The sequence below is a fragment of the Puma concolor genome, chromosome D1, assembly GCF_028749965.1.
Source record: "Puma concolor isolate L17-30 chromosome D1, mPumCon1.1.hap2, whole genome shotgun sequence".
Taxonomy (NCBI): domain Eukaryota; kingdom Metazoa; phylum Chordata; class Mammalia; order Carnivora; family Felidae; genus Puma; species Puma concolor.
The window spans coordinates 75,804,370-75,824,302 of record NC_141676.1 but is presented as its reverse complement, the minus strand read 5'-3'; the positions used below and the strand labels follow the sequence as shown (position 1 = coordinate 75,824,302).

The 19,933-nt window shown below is 45.4% G+C and overlaps 1 protein-coding gene across 4 annotated transcripts in view; it reads right to left on the bottom strand.

The window, feature by feature from the left end:
- Positions 1-5,032: 5,032 nt before the first annotated feature.
- FAT3 (FAT atypical cadherin 3) overlaps positions 5,033-19,933 on the bottom strand; it is a 674,764-nt gene continuing 659,863 nt past the window's right edge. For 2 of the 4 annotated variants that reach the window (XM_086678557.1, XM_086678554.1), the window contains 5 exons: positions 17,413-18,068; positions 14,013-14,126; positions 11,655-11,714; positions 11,047-11,082; positions 5,033-10,417 (listed from right to left, as the gene is read on the bottom strand). In XM_086678557.1, coding sequence (XP_086534683.1) covers positions 9,795-10,417; positions 11,047-11,082; positions 11,655-11,714; positions 14,013-14,126; positions 17,413-18,068 — 1,489 coding nt within the window. In that variant the 3' untranslated portion in view covers positions 5,033-9,794. The remainder of the gene's footprint in view (positions 10,418-11,046; positions 11,083-11,654; positions 11,715-14,012; positions 14,127-17,412; positions 18,069-19,933) is intronic. The other 2 variants (XM_086678555.1, XM_025928002.2) reach the window with 1 other exon arrangement.

Sequence of the window (19,933 nt, the reverse complement as noted above, 5' to 3'; positions counted from 1 at the left end):
GGACCACAATTTGAGGAGCAAGCGGTAGACCCTAACAGCCTCCAGAGTGACACATTATGGTTCCTCTGAATGTTCCTTCTTTGCTTTCAACTGATGCAAGCTCATATGGAAAGTCACCTTTTAAGGATTCCTTTGAGCTTTTCTATAGCACAGAGATTAGACAATTTCAAAGCTAAAAGTTGTGGAATAATGATGGTTCAGACATGGCCTGATGTTATAAGGACATCAGCATTCAGTCTCTATAGAAACTGCTTATGTTTTCCTTGGTAAAAGGAAATGTCCTAACGTAGGGTCTGAGAGCTGGACGGTTAGTGTCTCAGAAAGAATGAGTTCTCGGTGCTCTTAGCCAGTAGTCCAGCCCTCCTCTGTGAGCCCTGTCCAGCGGACAAGTAGCACAAGTGACAGTATCTATAGAAGTGGAGACTCCCAGGGTTGGTTCTCATGGTGGTGGTAAGTTGCCTAGCAGTCTCCAACCTAGGATCTCCTGAGAATCTAGGGAGTAGCAGCGTGGCTTCTGGAATGCTAAGCCAGCTCCACAGACTTGTTTGACAGAGAAAGTTCTATAGTTTTCTGCACACTATGTGTAACTATTGATAGGATTATTATTTGGTGAAACTACTTTGGAGGCAATTAAAATAGGAGAAATGCTCAGACTTAAAAATGGACATACTCTTTGACTTCAAACTTCTGCTTCCAGAGGAGAACCTGGGTGGCTTGGTCTGTTAAACATCAGACTCTTGGTTCCAGCTCACGTCATGATCTCACAGTTTGTGAGTTCGAGCTCTGCATCAGACTCTGTGCTGACAGTGTGAAGCCTGCTTGGGATTCTCTCTCTCTCTCTCTCTCTGCCCCTCCCCTGCTCGCTCTCTCTGTCTCTCTCTCAAAAAATAAATAAACTTAAAAAAAATTAGAAATAATTATTCTGCTTCCAGACATCTATCCTTCAGAAACACTAACACATGTGCACACTGGCATAAGGATGTATATGGGAGCATTATCTGTAATATCTGAACAGTAAAATAGTCCATCAATAAGGGCATGATTAAATAAATTATGGAATGAACATCGTATGGGAACAGTGTAGCCATTAAGAAAATACAGCACTAGCCTGTGAAGATGTCTAAGACAGATCGTAAAGCAAACACAGCAAGTTTCAGGGCAATCGGATCCCATTGTATAACTCCCTCCCATCTACATATATGTTTTTGTACATATACAGGGAGTCTTCATCATCTGAACCCTTTACTGTTAGGTTGGGCAGCGAGAGAAGGTATTCACACTAAGAAAGTATTCACCAATGAACTGAAAACCTGTAAAAATATTCTCTAGTGCAATTCTCTTCCTGCCTAGCCCTGGAGTCCATATCTGTGCTGTTCTGGCTCTAGCTGACTGTGGGTTCCCGAAACGTAGTGCCAATTCCGTGCAAGGTCCTGAGGGCACTAAATGACAGGTGCCTTTGGCAAACAGCGCAGGATTTCCTGAAGCCGGAGAAAGTGACAGGGGAGAGGTGTTGGAATCTTATAGAATTCCAAGGGCCAGTGAAGGGCAGCTAGATCATAAAATGTAAAAAGGCAATCATCAAGGAGGATCACAAAAGAGCACTCAATCGGGATGATTTGAATATAAAGTGTTAAAAAATGCCCCCTACATATTTAAAGAAATGGTATTTTGAAGGTAGAAGAGATGGTGGGGTTGTCAGTTGCAAAGTGAAAGGGACCTTCCATGCTTTGTTTGGGATGCCTTTGGATTGTGTCTGTCTTTTCGTGAGAAAGTAGTCATGTATTACATAGGGTAGTATTTTAAAAAATTCCCAAAATTGTATTTATAAAAATTCCCCTTAAAAAAAGCATGTCGATGTGTATCTAGATCAAAAATGGCCTGAAAGAATATACTCCGATAAAATACAAGTGATTGTTTTTGGGGACATCTAGAGGGGCTCTTCATGCCCTTCTTTCCCTGTCTTCATTTTCTTATTTATGTAATGAACTTGCACTGGTTTGGAGCAAGAGGAAGGAAGGAAGGAAAAAGGGAAGGAATGAAGGAAGGAAGGGCAGTACAAACAATGAAAGAAACACTAAAAACTTGTTCTAGAATTTTCTATTTTTAAGCCACTTGTTCCTGCTTGGTTTGTTAGGCTGTTTTAGTTTTTATGCCAGTTTGTTCCAAGTTATCATTTATTGTTTGATATTTAGGCTGTTCCAAATCTTCTTTATTAAAAACAGTATGAAACAGGCATAATTGGCTAAAAATTAATTAGATTTTAACAAGCAAAAAGATGAAGACAAGGGGTGCCTGGATGGCTTAGTCAGTAGAGCATGTGACTCTTGATTTTAGGGTCATGAGTTCGAGCCCCATGTGGGCATGTGTAGCTTACTTAAAAAAAAAAAAAAAAAAGAATGGAGACATAAATGGAAGAATTTTGAGAAATGGGCCAAATGCTTTAAGATGAAGATCTAGGTTGGAAAACTGCCCTGCTGTGGACCCAAACTAGCAGTTATCCAAAGCTAGTGATTGGTGACGATAACTCTTGCTCAAATCAGAGGAGTGTCCATGTGGTAGAAATTTCACAGGGATTCTGCAGGGACTGGCAGGTCTGATGCTATGGTCTGAAAGGCCTTCTTACGAGGTTGGCCCTTGGCTGGTGTCTGGGATTGGAGCTTTGGGAGGGGCCCCCACTATTTTAGTATCATTTCTTCTCGGAGTCTGGAATTTTGGCAAATCCCAGGCAGAGGCTGCAGGGGACATCAACCTCCAATAAAACTGCCGGCAGACTGTCTAATGAGCTCCCCTGGTTGGCAATATTTCATAGCTGTGAGCACAACTATATACTGAGTCCTGAGTCCTGGGGATCATCACAACTGGGAGTGGTCTTAGGGACTCCTGACCCAGGCACAGAAAAAGAACCAGCAGAGAACGAAGACAGAAATGAAAAGTCTTTCTTTTCCCGTTTCCCCAACAGACCAGTGCTATTTCTTAACTGACAGGTCTGGATTGCTCTGTCCTGTTTGAGGCATGGATGGAGATGTAAACAGATTCTCCGTGTGCTAAGGGCAGCCACATGAAAGGCAAGGAGGTGAATATTTTCCTGTTGCTCAAGTCATGATCGTATCACTGTGCTGTTGGGTTGAAAGGCAGGAGACCTGGAGTATTTTCAACGCTTGTCTGTCTTGAAATCCTTCTCACTACAGTTGCTACATTCAGCAGAATGAGGGAGGATTTATGAGGTCAAGGGGATTCAGCTGGAAACATCATCGATTAAATTCTCAAGCAAGAACATAATAGCGAAGGCCAGTATTGTACTGGGAACCTGGGAAACAAAGAGAGTGAAGACAGGACTCTGCTCTCAAGAAGCTTATGGTCTAGTCCGGGAGCAGGAGGTAAAAACTGGGACTGGCTCATACTGGCTTGTGAGAGCCACTGTTGGTTAGCCTCCCGGGAATTTGTAAGCCTGTTCACATTACCTTAGTAGTTTCAAATCAGCCATGATTGGAGCATTTGTAACGAGGAAGTGGCCAGTGCACCAAACTGCCTTCTTTTACCCTTCTTTTACCCAGTTAGTGGTTCAGTATTTCCTGGGCACCACTGTGGGGTGCACGAAGAACCAGAGGATCTCAGTACACCTAACTCTGCCAGCACAGTAAGGATTTCCAGTAAGGAGACCCTGGCTGCCAAGCTGGGACCCACCCTGCTGAGTGGCTCCAGGATTCTGGTAGGGGTGGGGTGGGCACTTTGCTGCAGGCGTAGGCAGGACCCACTCTAGCATCTAGCGAGAGCCCCTGGGGCTGGGGAAGGGGCCTTTTTGCTGCTGGGGTTCAGCCAGGGCCTTCTGCCAGGAGGCCCCAGCCCTGCCCCACCAACGCAAGGCAGAGAGTGCCCTTCCCCTTCTGGAGTCCTTGCTGCTTGCAAGCTAACTTCTTGTAATGTCACTTCCTCTTCAAAGTATCAATTTGTAGGGGCACCTGGGCGGCTCAGTCCGTTAAGCATCCGACTTGATTTTGGCTCAGGTCATGATCTCACGTTTGAGATTGAGCCCCATGACAGACTCTGCACCGGGTCTGGGCGTGGAGCCTCATTAAGATTCGTTCTTTCTCTCTTTCTCTCTCTCTGTGCCTCCCCCTGCCCATGCACTCTTGTCCCCCCTGGTCTCTCGCTCTGAAAAACAATACAAAACAAAACAGAAACAAAAACTCATTGCCCAATCCCTCAACTTCTGTATATATTTTGACGTTTACTCTGGAAAATTTTCAAGAGCTTTTTGGAGGAAAACTCAAGTACTAATTGTGCTCCAAAGTTTTTGACTTTTTTGTTTAGGGAGACAAGTACTGGAGAAGCTGTCTAGAAGGTGTGGGGAGGTGTTTAGGAGGTATTTCTGCAGAGGTGGAGCTCAATGGCCCTTGTTTTCCAAGCCTCCAGGGCTGTGTTCTTTCTCACCAGGGAAAATCCCTACAGGGTATGTGTCCAGTAAGTCGCTACAGAGGATTCCAACACATGTGCCCCAGAACCAGTGGAAGTCTCTCTGGAGATAAGAAGTGTCTGAAGAAAACGCCATCCCCTGCAAAATATGACTGAGTTCCACATGAGTAATTAAGGCGAATAATGGAAGTAATGGAGGCGAATAAAAGGAAGCACTTAAAAAGGGTCAACACAATTGCTAGTTTCATTTTTTTGTTTTTTTACTTGAAAACGTGTTTTAACCATCAAATTTTGGCAATTACAAACCTGTACACTGTTGGGTTGTTTTTCTGTGGTTTTTGTTTTTGGCCGTCTTTTTGTTGTTGCTGATGTTTGTTTTTCTTTCTTTCTTTCTTTCTTTCTTCTTCTTCTTCTTTTTTTTTTTTAATTTTTTTTTTTTAGAAAAAGAACACAAGACTGAATACTGCCAACAGCAATATATGCAGAAACAATCCATTTCCGTAAGGGACAAGATTCACTTGAAGTGCTAGCTTCCCCCTTTGCATAAGGTTTGGTATGTGATGTGTGCAAGTTCAGGGGAGTGCGCGTGCGTGTATGTAAAGAAATGACATACTTCATCTGAATTTGAAATGACGTAAAAATCAGGTATTTAGTAACTGGGCAAAACACATTTGTTTTAAAAAATGTCAATTACAAACATCTTCTTGGAAACAGAGAAAGTTAAATGAAAACAGTAGAACCAAAGAAAGATTACAGTACATTTTGAAATGATTAAAAAACATCATTTGCAAATCTAAAATCCTGTGTGTGTGCGTGTGTGTGTGTGTGTGTGTGTGGTTATCTCAAAAGTGGCAGACCAACAGCATGGGTGACTTAGAATTATATTCGACCCCCCGAAATTAAAGCATCCTGATAGGCATCAAATACAGTATCTACAAAAGCCTGGAAAATTGAAACCATTATATACAATTTTATAAACATTTGAAACACCAAAACATACATCTTTTACAAACCAGCCTGTTTGTAACAGGTAAATTTACAAGACAATCTCTCTGATACAGTGCTTAAAAAGAACTGCTTCCATTTCCTGAACATGGTTGTCACCTCCCCAAATGCAGTAGTATGGGCTCAGAGTTGTTACGTGGTAGCAATTCAGGTATTTGTTTGCCGGAAGGGTGCTGCGGTCCATACCAATGGGTCCCAACACGCTTCGAATGACTGTACGATTCTCCAGTGCATCTCCAACACTGGAAGAGACTAATTATGGCCTTTGTGTATTATTACATACTTGTAATTATTGCTTTTCATTATTACATAAGGAAAGAAAATCTTACTCTTTTCCTACCTCTTAGCCAGCTGGCTAACTAGTAACTGATGCCAAATCCACAAATGGTGACTCTAAACCCTAGAATTACGCAGCCAGAAGCTTAAAGCCATTGTGGATTTCCACCAGAATAATGTGCAGTTGAAGGTCGCGGGACAAAAACCAGCATAAACACATAACCGCCTTCTCACAGACCACACAAAATGAGGACTCTGGAGTAGGGCCTCTTCGAACCTCCATTTCTCATGGTGTGAAACTAGAAACATGAAACATAAAAGCCTAACCACGTTAGCAGTATCCGTGCACTGGGAGGGCAGCAGTGGGGAAAAACCAGACAATTACCTGGACAGCCCCTGCAAAACGAACGCTACATCTTCCTGAATTCGTTGCCAGGGAGGTGAGTTCTGCATCTTGTGCGATTCACTGTGGTGATCTCTTTTCTCAAGTCCCCTGACTTTGATGACGTAGACACGGCATTAGTAGGGGCAGTGGGTGGGGTGGGGGTGGGAAGAAGTAGGAGTTGGCCAGTGGTATAGATCTTTTACTAGCTTTTTCCCAGTCTGCACTGGTGACTCCCAAGGGCGGCTCCAGACACGTTCCAGGAATGCATCATAAATTCCCTTTCCAGGCCTTCAAACTGATTGTCTGACGGGGTAAACCTCAAATGCATAGACTTGACCTGCTCTAACTGCTACTACTGGGTCTTCGACAATGGCATTTCACGAATGGGCAGGACGTGAGTAAACGGAAAGCTGGCACGGTATGGAACTCAGCAGCAAAATACTTGCAGAAGAAAGCAAACCAACACGTACATTACTCATCTTTTACAGCCCCATCGCTTCTGCTACGACAATGCTATGACATTAGCTGCTTTCAACCTAACCAGAATGTGTGCAATACAGATAAAGTGCCTACAACAGGCTATGGAAAATGGCTTCTAGGAGGTAGCACATACATGTTAGAAAAAAGGGAAAGACATTTCCTGGCTTACATATTTTCCATGTGGTTCATCATGGTGGAGGGGGCAGGAACAAACATCAGGACTGGTAGGGGGGAAGAGAAAAGAAAAACAAAAATGCATCCAGTAGGTAACATTATAATCAAAGTTTCACTATAATTGATGCCTGGTCTGAGCTCCATTCTGTAATTATCATTCCAGCTTCACTTTAGAAAACATTCATTTGGTAAAAGCAGCATTTTGATAAGTGTCCAAAGAAAAGTGTGAATTCTGTAACTGCATCCTTCCTAGGGGGGCTGCAAGCAAGAGGAGATCCTAAGGCTTCCATGAACTCTCTTTTCTAGCGTATTCCAAAGCAGGATTGTGGGAGGCCAACAGAAGCAGGCAGATACCATATCCCAGGAAGGTTAGTGGTGAGCAGTGTTCTATAGAAAGCATCTTGGCAGAATGATGCGTTCTAGTCCCTGTTCAGCTACTTAACTTCCTGCGTGAGCTCGGTCAAGTCTCGTCGCCTCTCCAGCCATGTTTCCTCTTTTATAAAACAAGGGGGTTAGGCAAGCGGATTTTAAGGACCCTTCCAGCTCTTTGAATCAGCAGTCACCCCACCTAATTCCACATTGGCCTAACTACAAACCATTTTGTAACCTACAGGGAAATCCAGTTATCCCCAAAGGGAAAAGATGCCATGTGTTTAAAGGTAATGAATCACAACATAACACATGCTCGTGTGGTATACATTTAGCTGCAGAGAATCAGGGGAAGATATGCTGAAGAAAGAGGTATTTTATATAGGCCAGAGCAAAGAGTGGGCACAATTTTCTTGGGTGACTTCACGACTGCATTAAGATCTATTTACTCCTTCATTACCGTGTCAGTCAGGCATTCTCCCTGGAGGAGATGCTGGGTAAGCAGTAGTGAGCCGTCGGCATTAATGTCGCTGTAATGTTTCCTGGGGGCAAGAAATGAATTGTTGGTTTTACTTTGATGGTTTTTATGTCATTGCGTTATTAACAGTGTAGCGGTGATTCTATTCTAGACCATTAGTTCATCGTTTTCTCCGTGATTCTTGCAAATGTGCTTCTTCTATAAGAAAAATACCAAAGACTTTATTCTCCAAAGCAGCCTCAGTGAAATTCATTTATTTCAAGACCACAGTGCGGATAATGCTTCCACGAGTAGGTCTGACCAAGAGACGGGAAGAGGAGAAAAGCCGAGGAATCTGTGAGGTGTCTCATGTACTCAGGAAGCTTGGGAATGGAAAGGAATTTTTTTTTTTTTTTTTTTTTTTTTTTACAATGAACTTCAGCAACACTGACTCCTACTAAACACAACTGAAGCAACTAAAGATGTGTCTGAGTGGATGATACACGGATTCAGGACAGTACAATTGACACACCAATGCCATATGTCACCAGAAACTGTGGACACAGAGATTTGCTCATGAAGCAGCTAGTGCAAATGTGCATTTATTTACCACGGCCACTGTGCACGTGGCCATAATCTGATTGAAGCGAAAGAGGAAAGTCCGTCAACTTGGTAACTTTAAGCTTCGAGTACTGGGTTATTCTATTTCTGGTGGAATGATTCTCCTGTCAATTTTGGAAACTCATATGGCTCAAGCCCACGTGTCAGAAGAGAGGAGAACCCCAGGGTGTGATCAAGCATTACACATTTTTCAAATAAGAGTTTAGTTCTGGAAAATGATAACAAAATATTATTGTTTAAAAAGCACAGTTTTGTTTTAAGTTAATATAAATGGCGGTACCAAAATAAAGTTAACTGAACCGGAGCAAAATATGGCATTTTGCGTTTCTCTGACATTGTAGAGATCGGAGAAACTGAAAGACCTGCCTTGCTGGCAGGGTGTTCAACACGATCTGTATCCTAAACTCTTCACGTCAGCTTTCCTCAAGAGCAGCCTTATTGAGTGCAAGCACATATTTGTACATAGGCCCAGACACACGCACTATTATAATTTGTACACAAGAGCTAATCTACTTTCTCCTTTTCCAAACATAATTGCATTTATAGTGAGGATGCTACCAATTTAGGATAACACTTCGATTTTTGTCTGCATTAGCAAGAATTGTGATTATCCAGCTGAAAACTTTGAAAGGATGTTTCCCTTTTTCCTCCTGAATTTGAATTCTGCTTAAACCTCTGAATACCTCTCATTCTAGAGAACAATGCGCTAAAGTACACCTTTTGTCTGTTTTTTTGTCTTTTGTTTTTTCTTTTTCTTCCCTGATTCTCAGAACAAAGGCCAATGTCTGCAGCAATATTAAAATTGTAGCGAGAGCCAGGAATATTTCTGGAAAACACAAAACAGATAATCACATTCTTTCTAATGTGTGAACACTGTTAACCTTCTCCCCAACCCACAAAAGCGAGCCCACATATCCTCATATTTCCCTCCACTGATACCCTTCTCAAAGATCATAAAGCCCAACTATATTATATTGGATGCTTAACACAAACAAACAAAAATAACTAAGCATACAAACCATATTACCCAAACCTAATTTTATAGCTGAAAATTGGACAGCTTATTAAAGAAAAATAGAGTTGATTTTAAAGGCTTCAGCCCATTTTCTTGTCTGTTTTTTTATTTATTTAATATTTGTTTCTCTTTTCTTTTGCCTAAGAGACTAACTTTTCTGACCATCATAACTACTGTTTTAACCCCCCACCCCCCATTGGCTCAAAATTACATGCAACAATGCCTCTTTCTGCTTGCCAGTCGTTAATACTGCCGGCTCTGCCGTAACCCTTTCCAGGTCCCAAATACTGCACAAAGCCATACAAGACAGGCTGTATAACCCAACGGGTGGAGTTGATTCGCCCTGTAGAAACTCGGTGCCCAGTCTTGGCTGTGAACGCAGGTACCTACTGCAAGGCTCTCCATCACCCCCAAGAAACAATCGGAGCCTTTCTTTCTGCCCAGCTGGAGTGGAGCTTGCCCGTGACAGCAGGACTTGTGAAGAAGTTCCCAGCGGCAAACAATGTGTTTCTTTCCTGCTGCAGGCCGTGGAGACGCGAGCCCGGCCAGCCTCCTTCCGCGGTTCAGCCACAGACAGGGCTACGGCGCCCCGCCGCCGTCTACACCTGGGTCTGGTGCTGAGTCTCCATAAAAGGAATGTGCAGGCTGGCGAGGCTGAGCTCGCCCACACTCTCGTAGTCACTCATGGCTGCTTCGGAATCGTCGAAGCCGCAGCTGGCCGACACGTCCGAGGACGAGGTGCCTCTGGAATTGTGCAAGGATAGAGACACGCTGTCTGCTGGGCCGGCCGTCTCTGCGCCCTGGTTCATGCTCACGGCAAAAGTACTGAATTCACAGGCCGCAGGCGGGCCCACCAAATCCGTGTCGTTGGGGAATGGGTGGGGAGGGAGATACTGGCTGGGGTGGAACTGAGGCCGTCTCCTGCAGTCCGGGCTCAGGGTGCTGGCCAGTGAGACGGGCTGGGAAGGGGGCAGGGCCTCGTACTGGTCTGGGAAGTCCTCTGGCAGGGGAGGGGGCAGCTGGTCCTGATTCAGGAACTCCTCTTCATGGGGGGGTGGGTACTCGCTGTCGATGTCATAGCCGCCCAGGTAGTAATCGCTCTCCAACTCCCGAGTGCTGCCCTGGTGTGCAGACCCTCCCTCCTGGTTCTCATAGTTGGGCACTTCCTCTATGTCCGACAGGCGGGCCCCGGGCATCCAGTCAGAGGTGTCCCAGTGGTAGGCTGTGGGACAAAAGCGGTGACAGTTAATTTCCTCCAGTCTGGAGCCGCGGCAGGGCTCGGAAAGGAGCAGAGTGGGGACCTGACATGCAATTGACATCCAAGAGACCCTGAGATGCCGGGGGTCAAGTGCATGCTCCTTACAAGGGTTCTATGAGGGACCAGCCATGCTCTGGCCCTGGGACAATGAGGGGATGGCGACTGTAAGAGATGGTGCCTGGTTTTGCAAGGCCTCACACTCAGCCATGCCAGAAGGGACGGCCAGCCAGGGCATGCTGAGGAAACATAGTTCCAGCACCCCCTCCCTCTATTCCCTCTTCCTTTCCACACGCTAAATGCAGAGCGAGGCTGGCAGCATGCTCCCAGAGGGAGGGGTACATGGGCCATACTGTGGTCCACAGAAGGCAGGGAGATGCATTGCACATCGATGAACTGCACGCGCAGTGGGGAGGCTGGGGGTGGGATGCTGGAGGGGCTTTCACCTCCCGATGCCAAGCACACAAGACACCTGGAACATGCAAAATTCAGATCAAAGAAACAGGAAAGACGGAGGCAAAGAGACACAGTAAGAACAAACTCGGCAATTCAAAAGGCATTAAGTAAATGTGATGCTGGGGTCATGGCAGAGTCACCTCGGTTGTAGTTTTGTCCTTGATCCATGACAGACACTGTTTAAATACAAAGTAAGAGGTAAACCTGGTAATCCAAGCCATGTGAAGAGGGTAAAACAGAACATCTTAGATGACTTAAAAAAAACATGCTCCTGTTTCTCCTCATTGTTATTTAGGAAACAAAAAGATAAATCCCATCTATACCTGGCCCCAATTGTATTAAGTCACTGATAAAAGTTACCTGATTGAAACCAATCCCCCTAGGATTATAGCTTTGAATGAGACCTTAAGTATTTCCAGCTCATAATAGGTGCTCACTGGATACATGTTGAATATAAGAAGGAATTTAGTAGCAATCTGGATTCCAGATGATTGGGTGCTCTTCTCTTAGAAGGGATTTTATTAAAAAAAAAAAAAAAAAAAGACTACCCCAACTATTTAAAAACTTATGAACTAGATTTTTTTTTCCTTCAAAATTGTAAAATTCACTCCAATCTCTAAAGAAACATCCGGTGTCCCCTCAGTTACCAGTTGATTAAAATCACCCCTAGATCCAAGTAACAAGGAAGCCCTATTTCCAAAAGGATAACTCTACACAAAGAAATGCTATTGAAGAAAAAAGTAAATACCTTCATTCTCTATAGTGTCAACTACATTGTTGACAAGCTGAATGACAGTCACAATGGATGCTTGTGGCCAGGAAAAGAAGATGGGGGGAAGGGAAGGACAGTTTCAGGTTAGTCACGTATTTCAGATACAAGTGAACTTCTCTTCACAACAATGGCAACAACAAAGACGTGGCATGCAAACACCCAAAGGCTCCCCAGTCCGTCCATTAGGCAGTGCTCCAGCGGACACTTTTATCTGGGAGTCCTGGGACTCCCAGTACTTGGAACAGAAGGGAAACAGCAGCAAATCCGGGGCTAGGCCTTTGAAAGGCATGATCGGCAGGGATTGCTGGATCACAAATTCACACCCCATGGCCCGGCGAAATCAATCTAGGAAGGCAGTGGCTCGTCAAGCTCATGCTAATTTCTCATTAATAACTCCCAAAGGCTCTCCAGGGAGGACCTCTCTATTCCCACGGATAATTATTTGTTGGTCAGCCATGCTGCTCCAAACCAAATGCCAGTGATGGAGGACAACCTTTGCAGGATTGAAGGCTTCACACTCTACATGATGCCACTGATAGCCTAGAACAATCCAGAGCCCAGCTTCTACCAGTGAAGCATGAACAGAAGTCAGTGTCTGGCCTCCGAAATAGTTAGAATCTGGGAAGGGGAATTCTGTGATCTGCACGGGTTGATTTAGCACCTGACGGCAGCAGCCCGTGGAGAGGTGATCCTGCTTAAAATTAACTTGTTGACAATTCCTAACACCACACCCTTTAGTCTGGACCAACCCAGAATGTTAAGCAGGAAAGGCCAAATGTGTGAGCTTAAGGGCACACATAGCAGAGCCCGTGAGCATAGTCAACCAGGTATCATGTTGGAGCTCTGCCTGGAGTTTGGAAACTGTATGTTCTTGGGTGCTTCTCTCTAAAATGCAAACCAGGGGCCCCTGGGTTTGGTTAAGCGTCTGATTTTGGCTCAGGTCATTACCTCACGGTTCATGTGCCGACAGCTCAGAGCCTGGAGCCTGCTTTGGATTCTGTGTCTCCCTCTCTCTCTCTGCCTCTCCCCAACTCATGCTCTGTCCCTTTCTCAAAAATAAATACACATTTAAAAAATGCAAACCAGCAATAACTTATCTTCTGGTTGGGATGAGGGAAAGAGTAAGCATAAAGGCAAACAGATCTGGAGGCGTGCCCTTGACTTTCTGAAGATGGTTAGAAGAGATCCACTGTTCTATGGTTTGTTATCCCAGCAGTTACATACACTAGGCTTCTGCACCTCTAAGGAGTGCTGGGTATTAGAGTGGAAGACATTTGGGGATGAGGGTGATGGAAGTAGACTATTTTACTTCTAAGATTGCTTCTATAGCCTTGGAGCTCACCTGTTCCTATATTTACCTGCGTGGGAGGGCGGGTAAACACTATGTTGTTTTCATCTTGTACTTCTGGGTACAAAATACCCAGCATAGGGTGCAGCACATAAGAGAAACTCAGCATGGGTTTATGGGTTGTATGATTACATTAATTAATAAATATTACATTTTTGCCAATTGCTTATTTATGGGAAAATGAAGTGAGGTGTAGGCTACGGTAATGCTAACTGTCTCTGAGGATGACCATTTGAAATTGTTCTTGATTCACCGCTATATAGTGAGCTCTCACTGCTTTTTGACCATTTCTGCTTCATCTCCTGGCCCGGAGAGGCCAAGCCATCCTCCAAAGCTGGTTCCTCATCTCAGAAAACCCAGTGGTACCCTCTCCGTGAATGTAAGTTCACAACAGGTAGTGGTAGCAGCTCTGGAGTGTCAGTGAGGTCCAGGCACCACATGGAATTTTGTGCGACATATTGGGTGTATTGGGTGTATGTGCATTTTTCTAAGGAGCTGGTCCATAGTCACAGTATTCACAGATACTCCAAAGACCCATGACCCTAGATGATTATCAGGAGAATTCAAGTGAAATAGGATGCCACTTCCATGGAATGAGGGTGTGTGGGAAGGAGGTCTTACTCCTAATTTCTCATGATGGGGAATTTGGATATACAGTGAAGAGTGAAGAGATCACCAGTAGTAAAATTAAAAAAAAAAAAAAGTCAGTTTTCTAGAGAGTGTCATCTGGGATGAGGTGGCTCCATTATGAAAAAAAAAGTCAGAGGATGCATTATCAGAGGTCAGGGAATTTTGTCACCCTCTGATATGGACCCCTGGCCTGCCCACAGCTGCAGCTCAATAGGTCCTCCCTCAGCAATGACCTCTAACAGCGGGGTCAACCAAAACGCTGATGAACGCGCTCACGAGTCCATGATCGGGTCACCACTGACCGCCCACACAGAAGGCAGAACCCACCTAGGGGAACACATCTACAGACTGCTTACCGTTGTCGTCGCCAGAATCTGACTGGAAGGAGCTGAGAGACTGAACTTCAGAGTTGCTGCCTTTATTACTGCCTGCAAAGCAGGTCACTTCTCCCGGATCATCAACCCCTTTGTCTTTGCGGACAGCCGGAGAGAAAGCAGAAATGACACTGGTTACCTTGTGCGTATTTCTGGCCTTCCCACCCCCAGAGTTCACTTCTCAGAGCTCTTTCATTTGCTTCGAGAAAATAATTTAGCTCCACAATAGAAAACTGATTGTGCCACTGGGGGCAAAGGTCTGTCAATCAAGTGATTTACATTATGGATTCGGAACCCTTAACCCGTGGTAAATGAGCTTGCAAAGAGCTGACAGCTGAAAGTGGCTGTTCCCTCCTCAAAGTGAGGCGACTAAGTGAAGAGTTGAAGGCAGGATGAAGTGGCTGTGTTGCTCTTTGCCATTCAGAGTTAATTTAAATCATTTACATGAACCGACGTGGTGTCAACACCAGGTTAAATGAGATTACTTATAAAATAGGGGTATAAATATTTTATAGGCAAGAATGCCATTCCATTCATCCAAACTTCCATCTCTGGGGAGCAAGTGGCTTTCTCAGCTTCGCCTCCTAGAGGGCAGCGTCACATTGGTTTTGGGAATGACGGCGGTTCTGCACTGTGTGTGGTAGAGGGGCAGCCAGCAGTGTGGACGTGCTCTTATCTACACACTTCCTCCTTTTGGCTATGCAAAGACAGCCTGAACAACACACACACACACACACACACACACACACACACACACACACTACAGGGCTATTTTCTTATTTGATGGACTAAAGGAAGCAATAAAAACAACCCGTATTTTGAAGTTGTCAAGTAAAAAATGAATTAGTCGCCTAGAGATTGTCTCGCTGGCTAACCCTGCCTTGCTTAACAAAGAAGGGAATCTACTCAATAAAAACACAACAATACTTCGGGGGGAAATGTGAGTTTTGGCCTGAGGTAGATTCTGTAAATAAAGCTGTCACGTTATGAAGCGAGTGGAGGAAAAATGGTCACCAGGAAAACCTTCAAATCATCGCGTAACACGATGGGAAGAAGAGACGGTGACTTGTGATTGAGGGAGCAGTTGTCCCTCTTTGTGAGTGCAGAAATCACTGTTTCTTCCACAAAAGGTGATGTCAGTATCGGGCACTGGGGCTCCACACCTGCTGTCAGACGCTGAAGCCACAGCAGAACGATGAGGTGGATAAACAGCTGATGTGAGTGGAGAGAGACGCCTGAGAGAATCTGCCTCCCAACAGCCACACCGCAAAAACATACGAAGGTGTGCCTCAGAAAAGCACAGAGTGAGGCCCTTCAGCTTAACCCCGGACACTAGGAAGGAAACAACAAATGATCCACCCTGGTGAATGCCGTGTATGTAACTTCTTTCTCCACTTCCTTTATTCAACCTCCTCTTTCTTCATTGTTAAATTAAAAAAGAGCCTTTCTAATAGCTGGTGGATTGGTGAGGTTTTCTTAAAGACTAACTCTACAGATCATTTGGCAGGGAATGACTAAAATCCAAGGGCAATGACTGACAATATAGGAGTGTCTCACAGAGAGGCAGAATCAGCAGATAGTGTGGTTGGGGCAGCCCTAAAAAGAACAGAAGCCCCCTCCTCGATCATCAGGAGTCTCTCTCCCTCTTTCCTGCTAAAGCTCCCAGGAGCGGTGTTGGTAAGAGCACAGGCTGTGTGTCCGGATGCGCCAGGTCCTAGTCCTCACCCCTCTTTTTACTAGCTCCTTGTTCTCAAGCTGTTCATTTCACCCCTCCCCTCCTCCCCCTGGGTGCCCATGTGGGCATGTGTGAGGCTTTAAGGAGACCCAATATACATTGATGGTGGCATGGGCTGCCTCTGTCTTCTCAACAAATCTCTTCGTCCTTAACGTCTGCATTCTGGATTCTGTCCTGATGACTTGCTGAAATATCTTCTGATGTCTAAGAATCTTCCAGGTGTCAGGTACAGTATATTGTGTTTTCAAGGCTGTGTCTTTCCTGATGGTTTCACAGTACTCAACCCTGCTAACCTTATTGATGGTCTTGGCTTCCACATAGCTGCCCTGTCGTCTTCCTCTGCTCTCTTTTCTGTCCCTTCCTGGCCTCTCCCTTCTGTCACCTCCCACACGTAGGCATCTCCAAATTCTTTTGGAGGCCCATTTTGACCATCCTTTCTTTGTTCTTGTTCCCTCAGCGAGTTCACCCCTCCTAGAGATTCAATCACCCTGCATGCAGATGATGTCCAAACTTTCATCTCTAGCCTCACCTTTCTCCTGAATAACACAGCCAGACACCTGTCAGGTAACCCTCATGTGCCCTTTCTACTCATCAAGCTGCTTCCTGCTTCTGGAAGGCCCTCTCCAATAGTTTCCTACCCAAATCTTACTTATGCTTGAATACACAGCAGAAATTCCCCCTTTCTCTACAAAGATGCCCTTACCTCTGGGGCTGCATATGCTCTCCAGCTCCATTTGAAAGCAGCCTCCCCTGTACCCTCTACCCCAACATGCATCTTTTCTTTCCTCTTTGGTCCTTCTTAGTCTGGTCTCCATGGATCAGCCAGAGCCATCTTTTAAAAATGTCAGTTCGATCATGTCACTCACCTGCTTAAAGACCTGCACTGATGTTGCCATTAAAATGCATTCACTCTCCCTTGTTGCTCACCAATCCCCAACTACCTTGATCTCCTCTCTGTTCTTCAACATGTCAAGGTCTTTCCCACCACAGGGGCTTTGCACCTGTGGCTCTTTCCTTTGGCTACAATACTGCTGCATGAGGCCTAAAGGAGAGGGAAATACCACTATCTGGAGAGGACTTTTCCTGCCTTGCGGTTCACCCTCTTGTTTCATGGACCGTGCATTCCAGCCGAACAGAACGGTTTGCTTGTCTTCTCATTGTCTGGGTCCCTCCACCTTTCCCCGGACCTTTAATGTACCATGGTCCATTTCAAATATCCCTCTGTTCCTCTCAAGTCTTCACCCTAAGCTGAGAAATACTCTCTTCTTCCGACCTGGAGCAACACGCTTTCTGTTTATCACTTAGGTCATTACACAGCTTGCATTACCAACAACGGTGTGCCATTATGAGTAGAGCATGGGTTTTAGAGCTGACAGCTCTGGGCTGGCCCACCCGCTCTGCTGCCTCTTGCTAGCTGTGTGACCTTGGGGACCTTATGCATGCTCTCCGAGCCTCATTTTCCCCATCTGTAAATGCGGTAAGAACCAGATCAGTTTTTCTGAACAGTCAATGCCAGGACACGTCACAACGAGTGCTCTGTGCAGGTGGGTTCTCTCTCCTTTCCCTGCTTTCCTTCCACAGTGCCAGACCACAGCTTCCCCAGTGACCCTAGAGGGATGAACAGACACACTATGGCTTCCTACTCACTGTCGGTTCCTGCGTCCCAGCCATTCTTGCGGATGGAATCGCAGTCAGAGCGGCAGGGCGACACGGCGGGGAGATTGGGGGCCACGCTGCACACGACCACACCGCGCCTGGCGGTCAGGATGCGCGGCGACTCAGGGTGGAACGTGGTCATCTCCTGGTGCTCGCCGCCCAGCCCGTCCACGATCTTATCCAGGTTGCTCCTGGAGTCGCTCTGGAAGCACGGCGTGTAGGCCATGGGGCGCACGGGCACCTGCGGGGGCCCCACCTCCTGGTAGATGTTGCGGCCGTCCCCACCACCCCGCAGGTTGCGGAACGGGATGCCGTTGCTCTTGTTGAGCAGGGCGGCCGTGGCGGGGTCCTGCACCAGCGTGATGTTGTTGCGCGAGTAGTTCTTGCGGAAGACCTTCTTGCGGAAGACGATGAAGAGGATGACCAGGATGAAGATGACGAAGAGGACCACCGCGATGCCGATGAGCTCCTCCTTGCCCACGTACGCGTGGCCGGCCTGGATGTTGGGCACGACCACGGGGCGCAGCCCGCAGTACTGGCCCACGTAGCCCGGCGTGCAGTTGCAGACGAAGGAGCCGAACACGTTGACGCAGGCGCCCCCGTTCTCACACTCCTCCCGCTCGCACTCATCCACGTCCTCCTCACACCTTGGGAGAAAACACAGACTCCTTCTCAGACAGCAAGGCGCGCACCTCCATTCCCAACCGCCTTCCTTATCAGAAAGCACAGAGCGCAAAGGGCACGTGGAGCGTGACAAAAACAGAGTGAGGGTGTGCGAGTGCGTGGGAGGTGGCTGGGCACCTCTGTGTGTGTGGGCGGGGGGGAGGGGGTGACCTGAGTTGTCATGGGACGTTAAGGGATTTCTCCCAAGGGGATGGCTCCCAGACCCTAGCCAGATGGGAGCAGGGCAAAGACTGGTGGGGGTGGGGGAGAGGAGAGAAGGAGCAGAAAGAAAGAACAGATGCTGTTGGAGAGGTACTGGTTTTCAAATCCTCGGGGCCAGGTGCGTTTCAGAATTTAAATTTTTGCAGTCTTAGAAACGTCATACAGTACATGGCTTTCATGCTCTGGCAGATACCCGCCCCACTGCTGGAACCATGGCGCTGGCACGGGACCCATAACCAAATACGCCAGTGTTTCCACAATAAAACATACGGATATTCATTCTCAGTGAGAGAAATAAAGACTAGAAATAGTCTCAGAGCAGTTTTGGCTGGTTTTGCCACCAGATTAGTTTGCCACTAATTTATCCTTACCCCTTTTATTTCTTTGAGCTTTTGGGATTGTAGAATTGCAGACAAAGAGCAGTGAACCTATATACCTTATGTAGAGTTTCCCAAGAGGAAGAAATCTTTGGTTCTGACATGTTCCTTCAACAGTTACTGTAATTTTTGGTCTCTCTGGGAACTGTGTGTGTGTGTGTGTGTGTGTGTGTGTGTGCACCCACACACAGGTGCATTAGAGGGCGTGGGCAAAATACGGAGTAGGTGGGTAGGTACAGGGCTACACATCTATGTATTTTACAGATTCTGTGCTTACGATAAAGGTTAATGCTAATATAGATTATCAGGAAAGAATGATTAAAACATTCTAATGAAAAACAATTAAATCAATTTTATTCTCTTTAAAGCAATCCACGACTCACTTCAAGTATAATTACAAGGCAAAAACATCTGAGTCTTACTCTTTCTTAGTTTAACATTATGTGAGGACATGGACCTTCTTTCTCCTTCTTCATTTTTCTCTGCTTCAGCAATTGATCTGATGTGTTCATTTAAAAGGCACGATCACTTATATCTTTGGTAATCCACCTTTTAAAATGTAGTCAAACGTCCCTAATTTGAACAGATTGAGGCCAGGTCATTTGGAAATTAGAATCACAGAGTATTTAAAAATAAATGCAGCTTTATTACTTTAAATTACATCCAACGATTCAAAGTCAGCTAAGTATTTCCTGGTAAAGTCCTCGGGAGATTTGCTTTAATGAATACATAAGACTGATCTGTAATTAGAATATCACTTGCTTGAGATTACATATATATACTTCTCAAACGATCAAGGATGGTTGGAAGTGGCATTTTACTAAGAGCTTAAACCATTCCCTTTCCATCTGGCTAACACTTTAATTTCCCTCATTTCTTGGGGGAAAAAAAGGTATGCAAAGGAGAGGTATGTTTTAGTTTCTCAGAATGGTCATAAAACGTTAGGCAGTAGAGTCCAGTTAATGACTTTTGGGGACACGGGTAAGCATGTCTGCCTCAGAATGATACTGGAATTATTAGGGGTCATGGATGATTCCCTTTAAAAGAATGGTTTTCCTAATTAGAGAACACACGGCAATTATGTAAAAATTTGCAAATATAGGTAAGTATAAGGTAAAAAATGTAAATTACCAGTAACTCCATTACCCAGAGATAATCCCAGTTAAGATTTAAGCCATTTGTAAGCACTCTTTTCGTAGAGATATTAACCCTTTGCCTGGCCTGCTCGTGGTAAATCTTTTATCCCAGTT